At 41.4% G+C, this 19,961-nt stretch overlaps 1 protein-coding gene across 5 annotated transcripts in view; it reads left to right on the top strand.

Annotated features, from left to right (window-relative positions):
• RNMT (RNA guanine-7 methyltransferase) overlaps positions 1-19,961 on the top strand; it is a 96,101-nt gene that overhangs the window by 6,748 nt on the left and 69,392 nt on the right. For all 5 annotated transcript variants that reach the window (XM_073631285.1, XM_073631288.1, XM_073631286.1 and 2 more), the window contains exons 2-4: positions 417-523; positions 9,129-9,242; positions 10,422-10,535. In XM_073631285.1, coding sequence (XP_073487386.1) covers positions 494-523; positions 9,129-9,242; positions 10,422-10,535 — 258 coding nt within the window. In that variant the 5' untranslated portion in view covers positions 417-493. The remainder of the gene's footprint in view (positions 1-416; positions 524-9,128; positions 9,243-10,421; positions 10,536-19,961) is intronic.

Genomic DNA, 19,961 nt, shown 5'->3' with positions numbered 1-19,961 from the left:
AAAAAGATAAAAAAAAACTTTTCACAAAAATCTGGGAGGAATTGTGTTTTTTTTTTTATTTGTATAGACAGATGTGTAATGTATTCTGTGAGCACGCGGCCTGTGACATTATGCGCTTCATATCGTGCATGCAGACATGTATTTTTAAAGGGGACCACCAGCTGCATAGAGGCCACAGGGAAGATAGGCAGGGTGGACATAGGTAAGCGTGTTTGTGTATGTACATGGTATTACATATTATTGCCAATTTCTGAAATCATTTTGAAGTTAGTATTAACTGCCTCTGTGTGCTGTTTACTGTTTATGAGGGTAATCATTTTGAAATATTCAGTCCATTGAATGAATATATATAATAAAATTTATTTATATAATTTTTTTTTTGTTTGGTGTTTATACTTAAAGTTTTTTCATTGCAGAAAGAGGAGGAATATTTCCGGGGAGATAGGAAGTGGAAATGGAATTACAGTAGCTAAAGAAGACACCACCTGTTACAATGGACAGAAGACATCAAAGCTCTGAAATTGTATGTCTTTTATACATTTATTTTGTATAATTCTTTTAAGGAGATGTAGAAAAGTTGAACCCTGCTTTTTGTTTTAATGAATTGCTGGGTCCTTACTGCTGTGGAAAAACCTCCCTTATTTCTCATAATACTTTGATGGTGAGGGTTCTGCTGTAAGCTGATCTTCTGTTTTAATCTCTGTAGTTTGTTCTCTACTCTTAGTAGTAAAATATGTGCAGACCTAAAAGCCCAACTCCAGGATTTTACATTCCTACATGAAGTCTCTCTGCAGTTTTTGTTGGGGTGTGTGTGTGTGTGTGTGTGTGTGTTTTTGTGTTGTTGTGTGTTTTTGTGTTGTTGTGTGTTTTTTTTGTTTTGTTTTTTTTTTATGTACACTTTCAAATTTCTTTGGTTATTATTGTAGTTATTTTCCTAGTGCTTGTGTTTCTTACCATGTAATGATGGGCTTGCATGTTGTCGCTGCATTTTGTATTGTCATGGCTGTTAGATTCTCCCTATGTCCATGTATTCACCTAGCTTGTCCATATTTGCCAAAGGCACAAGACAACTTCCTGTTCTGGGTCACGTAGTCTCCCAAAACATGCATTGCCATCATCTCCTTCACATCTTTTCTAGATCTAATTACTATTTAGCTCTTATTTGCACCATTGCTAGACTGAGAGATCCAGGGTTTGTGATATATGTAGTTTCTTCACAGGAAGTGATTCTCAGATTACAGACCAGGATCATGCATTAGCCTGTGCAGTGCCATGCCGCATGTCTCATGTTTGAACAAAACAGGAACTTCTGACACCATATTGTGACGATTTTATTCTACTATGGGCTGTGCATACAGGCCACCAAATGACACCATGAAACTACAATGTCAATGCACATCTTCTGCAGGTGAAAAATGCAAGGTGCAGGTACACCTTGTATTGTATGGGCTTAAAAAAAAAAAAAAAAGTATAGTACTGTGTAATAAGCACACATTGGAAATGTTTTGTCTTTTCAAAGACCCTGCAAGTACAGAAATATACCTGCTGATTTGCCAGAAAGCAGTCAGCTACTGCATCCTGTTGTGGGCTGCCAACGCACCTTGTTTTTGGAATGCTGTCCGTTTTGCCCAGTGGAGTTTGAGACAGGCAGGTTGTATACAAGTCTATCGATCAATTGACTTGTCTACGACTGGCTAGCCCATACGTGGATCAAAGATTTAATTGGGCCCCCAGAGGTAACACAGGACAACTCCGATGTTGTGGTCAAAGTTCATGCTTGGTCAAATGTCCAGGTCCAGGTTGAGGTTAAAGATTGGGGCCTGTGTGTTTTTTTTAGATAGGATTAAAAAAATAAAACGCGCACTGTTTTTAGGCAACAATGAATGACAATGACTGCCACTTATGTAGTATCACGGTGATTGGCAGAAATAGGAGAATTCGTTTTTTGGTTGGTATTTGGTAGGTCAAGGTAATGGCAAGAAATATACCATTTACTAAGAAATTAGTTTGAGACAGTTTACTTTTGATAAAAAAAAAACCCTACCAGATAACATTATCATTTACAACCAAATGAAAGCCCAATGGGTCCTGAAAAAAATATGGTGTAATTCGCCTGGATACACAAATTAGTTGCCATAATATTTGTTTTACTAGTGTATGCCAAAGTTGCAAAACTGTGTTCAGGTGTTAAAGATTTGTTTTACCCTCCATCATGAAGGGGTAATATAACAAAAAAGTGCCCTTTGAGTACCTAGATATTTGAGACCTATAGGGTTTTTTTTCTAAAGGCAAGTGCCATCTATGGCATACAGAAATATTTGATCTATACTTCACCAAAACTTTTGAGCTCTTTTGTTTTGAGAAGATGTTTGCTGGGTATCCAAAGGGAACTTTCATTTCCTAGATATTCCCGAACTTCCAGCTCTCCAGCCCCTTTGGTAATCTTTTCTCTCCTCTCCTATCATCTCCCATGTGTATACTCTTTTATCCCACCCAAAAAGTGTGTGCGTGTCACTACTACATAACTAATGATGTCAAATGATGTGTTTATTACCATGTAACCATGACAAAACTAATATTAGGAAGCCATTTTGGACTTTACCATGTTCACCACTAGGGGGCAGTTTTGTATTGATATTGATCTTATAATGTTAATTGAATATGTCCAGATAACCTTTTGACTTTAACTTTAAAGAACACAAGCTATGATAAAAAAAATGTCTACCTTGTGACAGATATGTCAAACTTTCTGGTTGAAACTCAGATATATGGCCATGCGAATATATACCCCACACTAATTACTTTTTCTTTAAATTCCTTGAGTTAAGTAATGTGGTACTCAACCCACTAATGATTATATCACAAACATAGTTTCTATTCTTTAAAACTCTGTCATAACAAGCGCCTTCTCTCAAAATGTGTTTTCAACTCATGGTTCTCTTGAAATATGAGACACTGGTCTCCTACAATACACACTAGCCCATGGACCTTTTATTGTTTTGTCTAAGTGTCCAAACCCTTAATTTACCATCTAGGATGATATGCAAGGAGCCCTAAAGTCTCTTACATAAATCTCTGTCCAAAGGCATGGCTCATAAAGACAGATGAAAAATATGATGCGCATAGGCATTAATTCTTTTTAACCCCAATTGTTCTGACACGCTCGTCCGACGCCAACATTGTGGTGTAAACAGGGCACATAGATATCAATTGTTTTCCTTATGTCCTTGCAGAGACCTATGTTAAAAGAAGCCCAAAATATTCTATGCAAGTCAAATCTACACATAGTTTCCATCAGTTTTTTTGCACATATGCTGTGAACGAGGCCTTGTTGAACTTGAACAAATCTCCCCAATATTGTGATTCATAAAGAAGACCGCAGACTATAGGAACAGTTGGGCCTTGTTCACAACATACGGTATATGCATATAAGGATTGATGGAAAATGGTGCAGATTTGACCTGCACGGAATACTTTGGTCTTGGTCACACAGTGTGCCGACATGCGTTTTTTTCCTAATGTAGGTATCTGCAAGGACATAAAGAAAACCCTTGACTTCTATGTGCCCTGTTCATATGACAATGTCGGTGTCATGTATGCATTTTTCTGCAGAGACAAATACTCAAATGTTGCATATTTCTGTGCAGAAAAAATACGCAAAATAAATACGCACATAATACCAATGTTTTTTCAATGCACACTGACAGCCAGTACTATCAATACGCATTTAATACCTGATGCCGCCTCCTATAATTTCAGCTCCTGTAAAGCTGAAACTATAACTAGGGTGGTGCCAGGAGTGCGGAGAGTGGGAGCACATGGGTGAATGTTGTAGGAGGCGAGATCCTGTATTTGGGCACACAGCTGGATCAGGCTGAATGTAGCAGGAGGTGAGATCATAATAGCATTATGTACAATTATGGCATAACATAAAGCTATTATAATCTCACCTCCTGCTACATTTAGCCTGATCAAACTGTGCTCCTGTTCTCTGCAGTCTGCATTCAGTACTGCTATTCACAGGATGTCTCTTCCTGTTCTCTGCTCTCTAACGCCACAGTCTGCATTTACCCCTTCTGTACACAGGATCTCGCCTTCCGATCCAACCATGTACTCCTTTTCTCTGCCCCCTACCCCCCCCCCTTCCACAGTATGCATCACTGCTACCATTCAGACAGAATCACACCTCCTGATCCAGCCACTTGCTGCTACTCTGTGCTCCCCACCTCCATAGTCTGAATTGAGAGCTCCTACTCTCTGCATTCCATCTCTGCTCCGCCCTCTGAGTTCTCTGAGCTGGACCTACAGAGAAGGCATCAGGTATCAATGAGTGCTGACAGTACGCACTGTCAGCGCATGTTGGAAACGCTGGAACCAACATTGGGCGGATATACATCAGCCGCAATGTTGATTTGCAACAGAACTCTGGTTGGGAAACACTGGCCTAGATTGTGTGTGTTTTTTAATAAACATACTGATTAGACCATTGTATGTTGGCGTCAAGGATATCTCTTTGCTGCACTTCCTTTTTCCTCTTCTCTTTTTATTTAAAAAAAAAAAAAAAACCCTTCTGTTTTTCTCATTGCACTCATGGACTCTATTTTCATCTGTGGTCAATCAATTTAGCAAAAGGGATTTGATTGCAATCACAGCAGATACAGAAAGATACTTGTTACGGGTCAGTGACACAAAGTATTTAAACCATTGGGTCGACATGAGAGCCAGGCAACTAACATTTGCAGATCAGCTTTGGCAATCCTGTTTCTGTCATCACAATTTCCTCCGAAAGGTCATCTTTATTTATTCACAGGGGTGTAAAAAAAAACATACAGCATTGACGAATTTTAGCCCATTTCTTATTACATTTGACCTTTTACATGTGATGGTTTCTCTGGTGTGTTGATCTTTGCATTAAGAGCTGCTTACACTCATCTGAAGGATGTTTCTCTTATTCTATGGATACAGCAATGTGCAATATATTGGTGTTGGACTGAGTTGTCATTATTTTTAATGCTTTTAAAGTGATTCTAAATACAGAAGGTTCTTTTTTTTTTTTTTTTTTTTTTTTTTTTTTTTTTCTTAATGCATTCTATACTTTAAAATGGTTGTAAACCCTTTACAACCACTTTTGCCTCTAGCTACCGTGAATTTCTCCTAAACTCAGTTAAGGAAATAGTCACTGTATACGCATGTGCCGACGTCATCGGCACATGCGTACTGAAGAAACGACTTGTGTGTGGCGCAGGGGTGATGTCATCGCCGTTCTGACCAATTACAGCTCCAGAGCCCGTGAACCCGGAAGTAGCATTCTGAAGACATGTCGCCTGTCACAGCAGTGTACAGGGACCACTGCAACATCGTCATTCTAAGGTAAGTATTTCATAATGAGCTAGTGTTTACAACCACTTTAGGATAAAAAACCTGTGTGCAGCATCTCCCCTAGCCCCCTAATACTTACTTGAGCCCCATCTCTTTCCAGCAATGTAGCACAAGAGACTCAGCTGGCCGGGACTTTCCTTCCTGATTGGTTGAGACAGCAGCAGAGCACCATTCGGCTCCCGCTGCTGTCAATCAAAGTCAATGAGCCAGTGAGGAGAGAGAGGGGGTGGGGCCGGGCCACGGCTCCCTGTCTCAATGGACACATGGAGCTGCAGCTCTGCTTGGGTGCCCCCATAGCAAGCTGCTTGTAAGTATAACATGTTTGTTATTTTTAAATGGGGGGGGCAAGGCTTTAGTATCACTTTAATTACCTTTTAATTGCCTGGTGTGCTGGAAGCAGGCTTTAGAAAGTCTCAGTAAAAATATTATCTTTGGCTTTGTGGGCTGTGTTCTGTGCATACCTGTCTTTGCTGTTTTAGATGACTCATTATTTTTTTTTGGTCATGACTTAAATTAGCCACCAGTTCACCTCCGAGTGTCCAATTGCTTGGTTCCAGACTCTATGCTCTCCTGGAAAATATGGGCGCCACGGGCTTCATAACAACGAGCGCTCTTGATCCTCATGGGCAAATGTAGAAGAAGCTTCTTAAAGTGCATCTCCAGGCAAAATAAAATTTTTCTACTAATAATTGTACATTCCCTCTGTCCAAGTTAGTTCCATTTACTTCCAACCGTTCATACCTATTGATCCTGCAAGTATGTCTGCATTGACCTAACCACCTGCAAAGGGCTGACAACACTGCATTGCCACTGTTTAAGCAGCAGTGTTGTAACCCTTTTCCCCAGTGTCTCTTCTAAGGACTGCAAAATTGAATAGGAACACTAGCCCTTCCCCTGATGTGCAGGCTTTGTCACTATGAAGAAGGGCTGGCAATGCTGAGCACACACGCCGATCTCCTTTCTCACTGGTAAATGAGTGTGAGTTGTGATGTACCCTGTCCTGCAAGAGCTGTTGGGTAATGTACTCCAAAATTGGAGGAGGGTATTTACTAGAGATGCAGGCTCACAGCCTCTGCTTTATGAGAAACAAAATAAAAACATTTTCTGGGTGAATTTTTTTTCTTGGGGAAACGTTTTACTGGTACCAAGCATTTGCACGAGCATTGTACAAAGCCGTAGATCAGTGCGATTTGAACCTCTGCGTTAATTGCAACTTCACTTAACAGAAGTCAATGCAAGTCACAATGAAATCACAAATGGGGTGCAACTTGTCATGCGATTTTTGAACCGTCAAATCACGCTTACATAGTTATAGTTACATAGTAGGTGAGGTTGAAAAAAGACACAAGTCCATCAAGTCCAACCTATGTGTGTGATTAAACTTGTTCACTTGTGTGAACCATAAAAAATAAATCTTAGGCCCCATTCACACTAGCGCGTTTTTTGATGCATTTTGCATTTTGCAGAAATGCACGGGAATTTTTTAACATGGGTTCCTATGGAACATGTTCACATCAATGCTTTTTTGTATCTCTGCGTTTTTGGAAAGGGTCGGGGACTTTTTTTCATGCAAAAAGCAGCGTTTTGCATGTAATGGTTTTCAATGGACAAGCATCAAAAACGCAAGTGCACCGTTTTTGCAGCGTTTTTGGTGCGTTTTTGCCGTTTTTTTTTTATTTTTATTTTTTTTGTAATTTTTTTGTAAGACTAAAAAAAAAAGAAAAAAAAAACAAAAAAACGCAAATCGCGGCAAAAACGCTGCTCAAAAACGTGGCAAGCATGAAAAAAAACCCTCCAAAAATGCTCAAAAGCAACATGCATAGGTGTGAATCGAGCCTAAGGGCACAATAGGTATCGGTAATTGGTATTAGTGAGTACTTGAGAAAATGGATCGTTACTCGTGCGCAGTCTTTAAAATAACTATCGATGCATCCCTCAAATGCATGCAAAATCATGCACTACACTACCTTGTATACAGCATGTTACCTTGAGTAACTTTAAAGTAGAATTCCAGTCAAATTCTAACTATACTTAAACCTGCTTCCACCCCCATTCTAATTCTATTCTAACGACCCTGTAAAGGAAAGATGTCTATACTCCTATTCTGAAGGGTACTCCAGTCCGGTTACATGATCTGTCCAGCGGCCAGCTTCAGTAAAGAGGAGAGATCGCCGATAACGGCTGCAGAGCCTGTGTGATAATGTCACCAGTAGGCTTTCTATGGTGCATCGGTTGTCGGGGCTCCCCCTTCTACAGAAAAGCTGGCTTGGGAGCCGATCATGTGACTGGACCGGAGCACCCTTATGCCCGTACACACGTTAGGATTTTCAGACGGAAAATGTGTGATAGGACCTTGTTGTCGGAAATTCCGATCGTGTGTAGGCTCCATCACACATTTTCCATCGGATTTTCCGACACACAAAGTTTTAGAGCAGGATATAAAATTTTCCGACAACAAAATCCGTTGTCGGAAATTCCGATCATGTGTACACAGATCCGACGGACAAAGTGCCACACATGCTCAGAATAAATAAAGAGATGAAAGCTATTGGCCACTGCCCCGTTTATAGTCCCGATGTACGTGTTTTACGTCACCGCGTTTAGAACGATCGGATTTTCCGACAACTTTGTGTGACCGTGTGTATGCAAGACAAGTTTGAGCCAACATCCGCCGGAAAAAATCCTAGGATTTTGTTGTCGGAATGTCCGAACAAAGTCCGACCGTGTGTACGGGGCATTAGACTGGGTAAGTATAGACGTCTTTCCATTTACATTGTAGTTAGAATAGGCTTAGAATGGAGGTGGGAGCAGGTTTAAGTATAGTTAGTATTTGATTGGAAATCTACTTTACCCACAAAAGCCCCAGAAAATTTTGCCCCCTTTCTGACCAGCACTTTTTACGATTTGGAACTGCGTTGCTTTAACTGACAATTGCGCGGTCATGCAATGTGGTACCTAAACAAAATTTGCATCTTCTCTTTTTTTTTTTTTTTGTGATATTTGATCACCCCTGCGGTTTTTATTTTTTGCGCTATAAACAAAAAGCGACAATTTTATGGCATTTTTTTTTTTTTCTTTTCGGTACTGCGGCAGAAAGATTTGGACACTTGACACATTTTTGGGACCATTGACATTTATACAGCGATTAGTGCTATATATATGTCACTGGTAGCGAAGGGGTTAGCACTAGGGGACGATCGAAAGGCTAAATGTGTGTTCCCTAGATGTGTTCTAACTGTATGGGGATGGGACTGACTGGGGAGGAGACATATCGTTGTTCCTACTTGGTAGGAACAACTATATGATATGTCTCCTCTCCCCTGACAGAACAGGGATTTGTGTGTTTATACACGCGCACACACACAAATCCCTGTGTTGGCTCTCGTGCACGCGATAACCGCCGGCCACATGAATTGGGTCCCCCGCCGTGCAGCCGGTGCGTGCCTCCGGCGGTGCCCGCCCTCTGGCAGCTCTTAAAGAGAAGGATGTACCCATACAGGGATTTGCCCAGGAGAGCCATTGTGCCTCAGTATAAGTACGTGAGCTGGTCGGGAACCGGTTAATGGCACCTCAATTTGTAGTGAAAAGTTATAATGTGCACTTAGTGTAATGTTTTGAACCATTGTAAAAATGAATACAATTTTCCTATAACTTTCTGCTTTCCCAGCATGTGACCTTTTTATATAGAATGTCATTAAGATTCAAAATGATCCTAGTGTACCAAATGAAGCTTGTTTCCTTTTTGGCAGCCGCGCGCAGGTCATCCATCAGATGATTTGGTTGGAAACCAATCAGCTATCAGTGTATCTAGCTGTTCACTCAAGAGGAAGTCTGATGCTTTGGAATCGCCAGCTAAGAAAGTGGTATGCAGCCTTGCTTTTTTTTCCCCAAACTATTTAGCATGAAAACCATTGCAGAAATGTTTTAAACTTTGGTGTTTAAAAAAAAAAAAAAAAAAGAAGCAATGTGTGAATGAATTTGACCTAGTAAGCTTTAGTAAGTAGGCTAGACTGAAGGATTAACACTGCCTATAAGGAACTTCAAGGTGAGCCTTGTTCCTGATGTCTACAAATCAGTACAATGCCTGATATCTTTTCCTGTGATTATAAAACCTTTTTTTGAACTTTTGGGGAAATCTGGTGATTATCCTTAAAATGGATGTAAACCCAAACTTTTTTTTTTTTTGTCATAATATAGAGTATAAGATTTCCTATCATTTGAGCCCAGTCTTGCCACAAAGAGTTAATCCAGCTCTGAGCAATCCTCTTTTATTGTTCAGTGAGATAAAACTTGACAAACAGAGAAAAACTTTGTCAAACCCTCCCCCTTGCTGTGAGTGACAGGTGATTTACATATCTCCTGCACTAGCCTAAGACACATGCATTATTTTTTAATTCCCTCCCACTCCTTTCTTCTGCTGCTCTGCCAAGATTGGATGTTCCACACCTCATCATAATTGGGCATGCTGAAGTCATGTGGTTACTTTCCTGTCTTTTCACTGGATGTTAGAGATCATAGCAGAAGTTCAGTGTAAGAAATACACAGGAGAAAAATGCATATTGACAAGGGTAGTGTAGAGGTGGGCGGGGAGTCTACTGACATCATGACTCCACCCACTGAGCTCCAGACAACAGACCCACCCACAGAATCTGCAGTTTTTCGGGTCTAATAACAGAAAGAGTGGAGACATTTGACAGGTAAAGATACGTGCAGGAGGCATGTATATCCTTATAGATAACCCCTATGGCAGTAGTTTAGAAAGGATAACATTGGGTTTACTTCCACTTTAAAACTAAACTCCTGGCACAAATACTTTAATTTCTTCAATAGTCTTTGTTTGGAAATCTACTTTAATGCCACCTGAATTTTTAGTGAAAAGTTATAATGTGCACTTGGAGTAATGTATATTTTGAACCATTGTAAAAAATCAATACATTTTTTCCTATAACTTTCTGCTTTGCCAGCATTTGACCTTTTTATATAGCTGTCATTAAAGACAAAAATGATCCTAGCGTACCAAATGCTTGTTTCCTTTTTGGCAGCCACCCTCAGGTCATCCATCAGATGGTCTGGTTGGAAACCAATCAGCTACCAGTGTCTCTAGCTGTTCACTCAAGAGGAAGTCTGATGCTTTGGAATCGCCAGCTAAAAAAGTGGTATGCAGTTTAGTTTTTTTCCCCCAAACTATTAAGCATTTAAACCATTGCAGAAATGTTTTTAACTTTGGTGTTAAAAAAGCAATATGTGAATAAAGTTGTCCTAGTAAGCTTTAGTAAGTAGGCTAAAGTGAAAGGTATTAACCGTGCATCCAGAAAGTATTCACAGCGCTTCACTTTTTCCCCATTTTTTTTTTTTTTTTTTTTTGTTATGTTACAGCCTTATTCCAAAATGGATTAAATGCATCATTTTCTACAAACCATACCTCATAATGGCAACATGAAGTTTGTTTTGAAATCTTTGCAAATTTATTAAAAATTAAAAACAAATCCCATACATAAATATTCACAGCCTTTGCTCAATACTTTGGTGAAGCATCTTTGGCACCAATTGCAGCCTCAATTCTTTTTGAGTATGATGCTACAAGCTTGGCACACTTATTTTTGGGCAGTTTCTCCCATTCTTCTTTGCAGAACCCCTCAAGCTCCATCAGGATGGATAAGGAGCGTTGGTGCACAGCTTTTTTCGGATCTCTCCAGATGTTTAATCGGGTTCAAGTCTGGGCTCTGGCTTGGCCACACAAGGACATTCACAGAGTTGTCCCGTAGCCACTCCTTTGTTATCTTGGCTTGTGGTTAGGGTCGTTGTCCTGTTGGAAGATGAACCTTCGCCCCAGTCTGAGGTCCAGATCTCTCTGCAGCAGGTTTGCATCAAGGATGTCTCTGTACATTACTGCATTAATCTTTCCCTCAATCCTTACTAGTCTTCCAGTTCCTGCCACTGAAAAACATCCCCACAGCATAATGCTGCCACCACCATGCTTCACTGTAGGGATGGTATTGGCCAGTTGATGAACAGTGCCTGGTTTTCTCCCAGACATGACACTTGCCATTCAGGCCAAGGAGTTTAATCTTTGTTTCATCAGACCAGAGAATTTTGTTTCTCATGGTCTGAGAGTCCTTCAGGTGCCTTTCGGCAAACTCCAGGCGGGCTGTCATATGCCTTTTTACTGAGGAGTAGCTTCCATTTGGCCACTCTACTATACAGGCCTTATTGGTGGAGTAAGGCAGAGATGGTTGTTCTTGAAGGTTCTCCCCTCTCCACAGAGAAACGCTGGAGCTCTGTCAGAGTGACATTCGGGTTCTTGGTCACCTCCCTGACTTAAGGCCCTTATCCCCTCAGTTTGGCTGGGCGGCCTGCTCTAGGAAGAGTCCTGGTGGTTCCAAACTTCTTCCATTTACGGATGATGGAGGCCATTGTGCTCATTGGGAACTTCAATGCTGCAGACATTTTTCTGCACCCTTCCCCAGATCTGTGCCTCAATACAATCCTGTCTCGGAGGGCTACAGACAATTCCTTGGACTTCATGGCTTGGTTTGTGCTTTGACATGCACTGTTAAGTGTGGGAGCTTATATAGACAGGTGTGTACCTTTCCAAATCATGTTCAATTAACTGAATATACCGCAGGTGGACTCCAATCAAGTTGTGGAAACAGGATGCATCTGAACTCAATTTTGAGTGTCATGGCAAAGGCTGTAAATACTGTACATGTGATTATTTTTTTTTTTTTTAATGAATTTGCAAAGATTTCAAACAAACTTCTTTCACGTTGTCATTTAATGGGGTATTGTTTGTAGAATTTTGAAGAAAATAAATAATTTAATCCATTTTGGAATAAGGCTGTAACATAACAATGTGGAAAAAGGGAAGCGCTGTGAATACTTTCCGGATGCACTGTGTAAGGAACTTAAAGCGATGTTCCGCCCAGAAAAACCACATACTGCAGCTGCTGGCTTTTAACAATCGGACACTTACCTGTCCTGGAGGTTACATCACTGGACTCCAGGACAGGTAATCCTCCAAGGGAACAGTGACCAAAGATCAAGAACGGATCCTCCCAGTATTATATATATATATATATATATATATATATATATATATATATATATATATATATGATAAAAGGAAAAAAAATTGGGCCACATAGTGTGATTGCATTTACATAAAGGGCATTTTATTGAAATAAGTAAAAATGGTCACTCACATTTGAGAAGGCATTAAAAGGCATTTAAGTAAAATCAAATATCGCAGTGGCATCAGCAGAGCCCCTCCCGACCGGTTTTGTCTCAATAAGAGATCATCTGTCTTAAACCGGTCGGGACGGGCTCTGCTGCTGCCACTGCGATATTTGATTTTACTTAAATGCCTTTTAATGCCTTCTCAAATGTGAGTGACCATTTTTACTTATTTCAATAAAATGCCCTTTATGTAAATGCAATCACACTATGTGGCCCAATTTTTTTTCCTTTTACCATATATAATACTGGGAGGGTCTGTTCTTGATCTTTGGTCACTGTTCCCTTGGTGGATACCCATTGATGTTCTACTTTGTGACGGATCCCTGCCTGATTGGTCTATATCGGAAACCGTGTATGCTGATTTTCTTCCCTGGGTGTGTTACACCACAAGCTCTGTTGACTCATCAGGCGTATGTCTAGTTGGGTTCAACTTGTCTGGTAAGCCTCTTTCCTTTTGGTGGTGGAGTATCAACAGACAACTAGTTCACAGATTTATCTCGCAAGTCACTTTATATATTGGAGTCACTAGTTTATGGACTTTCATTTTAATATATATATGCACTGTTGGTTTATGTAAACATCATCATTATTGTTGTTTGTATATTAGAGTAATATTGTATGTATTTTATCATGGTTTATGCACATCAGTATTGGTTTGTTACTAGTTTGATCCCGTCAGGGAAATCTCACTTTCACCTTCACTTTTAGCACTGCACTTTACCACTTTCCCATTTGTTCACAGATTTCTGTTGTGCTGGCAGCTAATTATTTATCACTTTAAGACAGAGCATTTTTTTTTTCCACATAAAATCTAGGACTAGGTTTTAGTACAAAATATTCATCTGCACTTTGCTAGTGCAATCTTGCATTTACTCACTTTTTCACTCTGCAATTAAATACAGCAGTAATTAAGAGCATCTTGTCTTATAAAGCGGTGCCATCTTCTTGCAAGATGCACATAAAGTAGTGCCTGAACTTCATCTAGTGTCAGCCAACTTTTTGGGGTGTCATATCAGAGGGAAGTTCTGGTCAAAGCAACTGGAACATGCATAGAATGTGCTAGTTTCTGTATCTTGATGTACTAGGGAGGTATTCTAGTCATTCTGTTTTTCTCAAATCATCTTCCAGGGCAGCATCCGAAACATAGGCTCCTCCTCCCTGGAACAGGAAACACATTAGTCCATTATTATAAATGTGTTCGTCTTACCTGTGTGCCTCAGTTGTTTGTGTTTCCTCCGGACTCACAGGAGCTGCAAAACGTTTATTTTTTTTTTTCAAAGTCTCTGTGCTTTTTGCAGGGAACTTCCTGTCCAGCATCCCATTCAGCCCAGCAGGCCTTGGGAGGGCAAGCAGGGGCAGCAACTTGAGCATATTGCTCTGCCTGAGGTTTCACCCCTACAGAGGGGCTTGCAACCATCCCCCCCCCCCTGAGCTGCAACAGATGCCACTGGCGGTTTCCCCCCTGTATGCCATTCCTTCCACTGGTGGAGGCCCGCTTGTCTGCCCGCTGCCAGCCCACCTGACTGCCGTACTACCACTTACGGCAGCCGCTGCACCCAGCAGTCTCTCCTGGCGTCTTTCACATGGTCGGCCCCACAGGGTGTACCAAGATGGCGCCGAAAATGTCACTTCCGGTCACATGGTTCCAGTCGGCGGCCAGTTTGGTGAAGGCTGGAAGCCTTCTAAGAAAACAATAGAGCGGGTCACTTCCGGTAACATCATTTCCAGGCAGCGGCGCCGCGAATTAAAAAAAAAAAAAGAGAAAAATTACAGAGATCAGCAAAGGCCTCCCTCCCTAATGGAAAACCAGGAAGGAGGACACCAGAGGAAGCAGCATGTGCAGGTATATCCACCAACCTGCATGGGGTCAGCTGGGGGCGAGGCCGGAGCTAATGCAGGAAGCAGTTAAAAAGGGCCCTCTAAGCAGAGGATCCTGGTGGCTGACCATGTCAGACGCTTTCCCACCCTACCCTGCAGATCCTGCAAGCCAGGACCGCTCCAAGGTAAGCCAGAGTACTTTGGAGTCACCTCTGTCTTCACCTTACTACAAACTTGTCTATTTACATGCAATTTGGTAAACCCCCTACCTCACAGGGACCTTTGTGCTTGATTACAGGCAAAGACCCCAGAGGAAAGAAAGGCGAAAATTGGCAAAAAAGCATGCTCTTCTTGCAGCCACCATTTTCCTCCTGACTGGAAATAGCCTTTATGCCAAAAATGCATAGACAAGATGGTAGCTAAAGAATCTCAAAGTTACCTCCAAAGACCTGCTCAGTAATTTCAAAGAAATATAGAGCACCGTGGCGCCACTACGCTCAGCAATTGATAAATTGGAGGCACCGGCAATCGCTAGTCAAACTAGTCTGAGGAAGCATAGGGATTCCTCAGAATCGTCCTCTTGCCGCTGTACCCATGGGACATGCGGGTACAGCGGCAAGAGGATGATTCTGAGGAAGGCCTATGCTCAGATTCTGAAGATCATCCGTCATCAGAGGGCAACTTGTTTCCCTCAGAAGATAGTCTTCTAAAAGCTATAGCCGACACGCTGGGCATCAAAGAGCAAAAAGCCGCAGCGCTTGCCCTACATGACAAAATGTATAAAGTACTGCAGCCCAAGAAACCTAGAACGTTTCCAGTACACCAAACTCTTAGACATTGTCAAAAAAAAAGTGGGAAGAACCAAAGAACAAACTCTTCATACTAGCAGCGGTTAAACACAGATATCCATTTGCAGAAGCAGATACCTAAACCTGGGCTAAATGCCCCAAAGTGGATGCCTCTTTAGCAAGAGTCTCAAATGAATCTGACTTGGCTTTTAACGATGCAGGTACCTTAGGCGACCCCATGGATAAGAATATAGCCTGGGAAGAGGACCTGGGAAGCTGGGGTGGCAAACCTGAATCCAGCGATAGCTTCCACCTACACAGCCCGCACCTTAATAGTTTGGTTGACCCAGCTACAAGAGTTACCAGAAGGTAACACTAAGAACTATCCCCACACTATGCAGAATCCCATTCACGGGAGACCTGCTATTCGGGCATGACCTAGAAACAGTACTAGACAGGACAGCAGGAAAAAACAAGGGGTTCCCCCAAACCAAAAAGAAGCGGGGGAAGGCACCCTTTCGGCAATTCAAAAAAGCACTGGGGACAGCAAACAAAAAAGACAAGGGAGAATTCATGCTCAAGCCTCCTAATCCAAAGAACAAAAAACAATGACGGTCTTCAGGTGGGGGGCAGACTCGAAGCTTTTGCCCCTCCCCAGTGGATGAAAGCCACAGGAAAAAAATTAATCCGCCACGTAGCAGCAGAAGGCTACACAATAGATTTTTCCACCCGCCCCCCAACCAGGTACTTGGTAACCATCCTACCAAGGGACGAAGATTGGGCAAAAGTCTTTCTAGAGTCCCCAAAGAACCTGCTAAATCAGAAAGCCATTTGTCGTGTCCCTCCCAAAAAGAGGAGAAAACGTGATTCTATTTGCATATCTTTACAAAGAAAAAACCGTCAGGCAAGCTAAGGCTCATACTGAACCTCAAGCCTCTCAACAGTAGAATAAAATACAAAAAATTCAGTTTTGAGTCTATTCAGTTAGAAATATCCTTCCACAAGGAACATTTATGGCCACAATAGACTTACAGGCAGCTAACCTTACATGTCATCAAAGATTCCTGAGTTTCGCAATTTGGGGACCGGCAGCCACCCTACACCTGCAGTATACGGCTCTCCCTTTCGGCATCTCTTTTGCGCCCAGAATCTTCTCGGAGATAATGGCAGAAGCTCTAAAAGGCTTAAGACAACAAGGCATTGGCGTAATACCATAATTAGATGACCTACTGTTCTTTGCAGACTCAGCGGAGACCCTACAAACCAATCTGCACACCAGTATGTCCTATCTAAAAAAACCTGGGGTGGATAGTAAATACAGAAAAATCGCAGCTGACCCCAAGCCAGAGAGTAGTGTATTGGGCTATGTACTGGATGCCAGACTAACCAAAACCTTCCTAAAGGAGGGAAAACAATGAAAAAAATTTTCACAGGCAATAGCCTCTCTGAGGACCAAGTCCATCACGTTCAGAATGGCAGTGCTAGGACTAATGACGTCTTCAATCCCAGCCATCACCTGGGCGCAGATTCACATGAGACTAGGGCTGCAACTAACGATTATTTTCATAATCGATTAGTTGGCCGATTATTGTTTCGATTAATCGGTTAATAAGCTTTAAAAAAAAAAAAAAAAAAAAAGTGTGGTGTATAATTTAGTTAATATGTAAAGTTTAAAAAAAAAGCAATTTAAATATCTCTATGCAGTGGTAAATGTAAATAACTATATGGTTAGGGAGCAAAATATCTAATCAACTCTGAGAATAACAGACAGAAGAGATATACTATTAGAGGAGATGTACTGTATATACTATTAGAGGAGAGATATACTGTATATGCTATTGGAGGATATATACTATTAAAGGGTGAATCTGGTAAATTACATCAGACTCAGAGATCAATTTTTTTTTATTTAAAAAACAAAGTCTTCCTTCAAAAAAAAAAAAAAAAAAAAAAAAAGGCATTTTAAGAACGTTAGTTCGATTTTCTAATCGTTAGTGGGGTCAAATCGATGTTCATTTTCAACCATGGTGACAATTTGGAAATAATGAAACTTCTTGGTCAAAGGAATTTTCCGACGGTGTGTGTGGTTTTCCTTCATTTTAAAAACAGAATGTTAAAAACAAGTGAAAATTTCAAACATTCTTTCATTCAGCGAATGTACAAAGATTTTTCGTATGAATATTCTCATCTGAAAATTGATCCGTGTGGCCAGCATAAGGCTCGCTACACACCTATGCAGTTTGCTTTTGGTCTATTTCTGCAGTGCTTTTTGCTGTGCATTTTGATTTTTGCACACATGATTTTGCTGCGATTTGCATTTTTGCATTTTTTTTTGGCCTTGTTGTTGGGCAGATTAAAAAACACAAATTTCTGCAAAAACGCATTACATGCTTTTCTGCAGCTTCTCCATTGAAGTATATTGAACCAAAAAAGCACCGTTTTGCGTTAAAAAAAGTCCCTGACCCTTTCCAAATACGCAGCGGCTAAAAAAAGCATAGATGTGAACACGTCCCATAGGAAATCATGTAAATGAACTGTAGTGCAACCAGGTCTAAGACGTTTAGTAACATAATGGGGTTAAAAAAAAACTAAAATTAGCCCTTTATAGTACAAAAAAAAAAACAGATAATCACTACTGTAAGGGGTTCATTTTTTTACTGTAGAACTGTGGAAGTAACATTTACAGTAGCGATTATTTGCTCTTTTTGTACTATAAAGGGCTCATTTTAGTTTTTCTTAACCCCATTATGTTACTGGCCGATTAATCGATTATGAAAATAGTAATCGATTAATTTCATAATCGATTAGTTGTCGATTAATCGATTAGTTGTTTCAGCCCTACATGAGACCTATACAGAATTACATTCTGTCCTAGTGGGATGGCAACCCCTCATCCCTAGACACGTCCATTTCCGTTCCGAACTCAGTCAAACACTCCAGTGGTGGCTCAATCCACTTTGATACATCGAGGGGCGCAGGTGGGCTCAAGCCAACCCTGTCAGGATTACCACAGATGCCAGTACCTTAGGTTGGGGAGCACACACGGGGGAGCTCTGCACACAGGGGAAGTGGAACTCGAAATAGTCTCAAGCCTCCTTGAATATGAGGGAGCTAAAATCTGTGGAAGATGCACTAAAAGCCTTCCAACCAGCGATACAGAGGAGAGACGTAAGGGTTCAATTGGACAACACCACGACGGTGACATACATAAACAGGCAAGGGGGGAACAAAATCCCAAAGCCTGAAGAACCTGACTGAAACAATTCTGTTATGGGCAGAAACAAACATAAGATCAATATCAGGCATCCACCTGAAAGGAACGGACTATATGCTGGCAGATTATAAGCCAGAAGACTATAAAACAGAATGGTCGCTGATATCAAAACAGAGAGAAAAAGAGTTCTCCCAAGAGGGCCAATTAGGACACTAGGGTTAAGTAATTTATTGATTAGAAAAAACACACAACAACCATGTTCTTCTCACAGATCACACAAACGTGGGGAGTACCCAAGGTATATCTGTTCCACTCCAAGGCAAACACAAAATTACCAACGTTCTTTTCATTGGATCCCACAGGTGGCGACAGCAGCGTAGATGCATTCAGCAAATGCTGGGGTCGGCAGTTGTGTTATGCATTCCCTACAACTGCCATAATACCAAGAGTGATTCAAAAAATCAAAGCAGAAAGCAGCGGCGATACTAGTAGCACCATACTAGCCCCAAAGAGCACGATTTAGCTACTTGAAGAACCTCAGCGTCCAGCCACAGCTGACACTGCTGGATCTTCCAGATCTCTTATCACAGGGACCAGTCAACCATCCGAACCACAGACTCCTGAAGCTTTCGGCTTGGTTACTGAAAGGGTAAGACTACAAAACAAAGGGCTGTCAAAGTGATCAACCCTATTCTAGACAGCAGGAAACCCATGACTAGAGCAATCTACGAGGAAAGTAAGGAAAAAGTTTGTCTCCTGGACTAAAAACAAACAGATTCCCGGCAGATGGATCATGCTGACAATTCTGGATTTCCTACAAGAAGGAGCAGACAAGAACATATCTTAGAGCACTCTTAAGGTACAAGTGGCAGCACTCTTCTCCTTTTATGTACACCAGACTAGCAGAGGATCCACAGGTAAAGTGATTCCTAATGTCACTAAATAGAGCAGGCCTGCAGAAATTGACAGAACTCCAACATGGGATATGTCCACTGTGCTCAGAGGATTTCTCTCTCCCCCGTTTGAACCATTGGAAGACAGCTCAGACAAAAACCTTACTCTAAAAACGCCACTGCTAATGGCCCTGGTAACGGCCAGAAGAGCGAGCGAAATCCAAACTCTTTCCATGATGGAACCTTACTGCCTGATACAAACAGACAAAATAATCCTCCCTCCAGACCCGGTGTTCTGTCAAATTCTCCAATCCGTCGAACTCCCACCACTTGACTTCTGGTTTCTTTAAGCCAGCAGTAATTGGAGTTTTTGACGAATTGGTGGTTGGACACAACATCAGCAACCGAATAGTCTGGTGCAGGATATTATGAGCGGAGCTTCTTACTCTGCTCCGATACTTGCCAACAAAATGGCCGCCTCCGTGGCGGCGACAAGTTTGTCCTCATTAGCAGCTGTGCTGTCAAAACGACTCAATCTTCCTGTCCTGGACTCTATTTGGTTGTCGGTGTTGTGTCCAACCACCAATTCGTCAATCTCCAATTACTAAGGTATTTAACCGGAAGTGATGTGGT

The sequence above is a fragment of the Aquarana catesbeiana genome, linkage group LG05 (assembly GCF_042186555.1).
Source record: "Aquarana catesbeiana isolate 2022-GZ linkage group LG05, ASM4218655v1, whole genome shotgun sequence".
Taxonomy (NCBI): Eukaryota; Metazoa; Chordata; class Amphibia; order Anura; family Ranidae; genus Aquarana; species Aquarana catesbeiana.
This window is presented reverse-complemented; position numbering and strand designations above follow the sequence as displayed.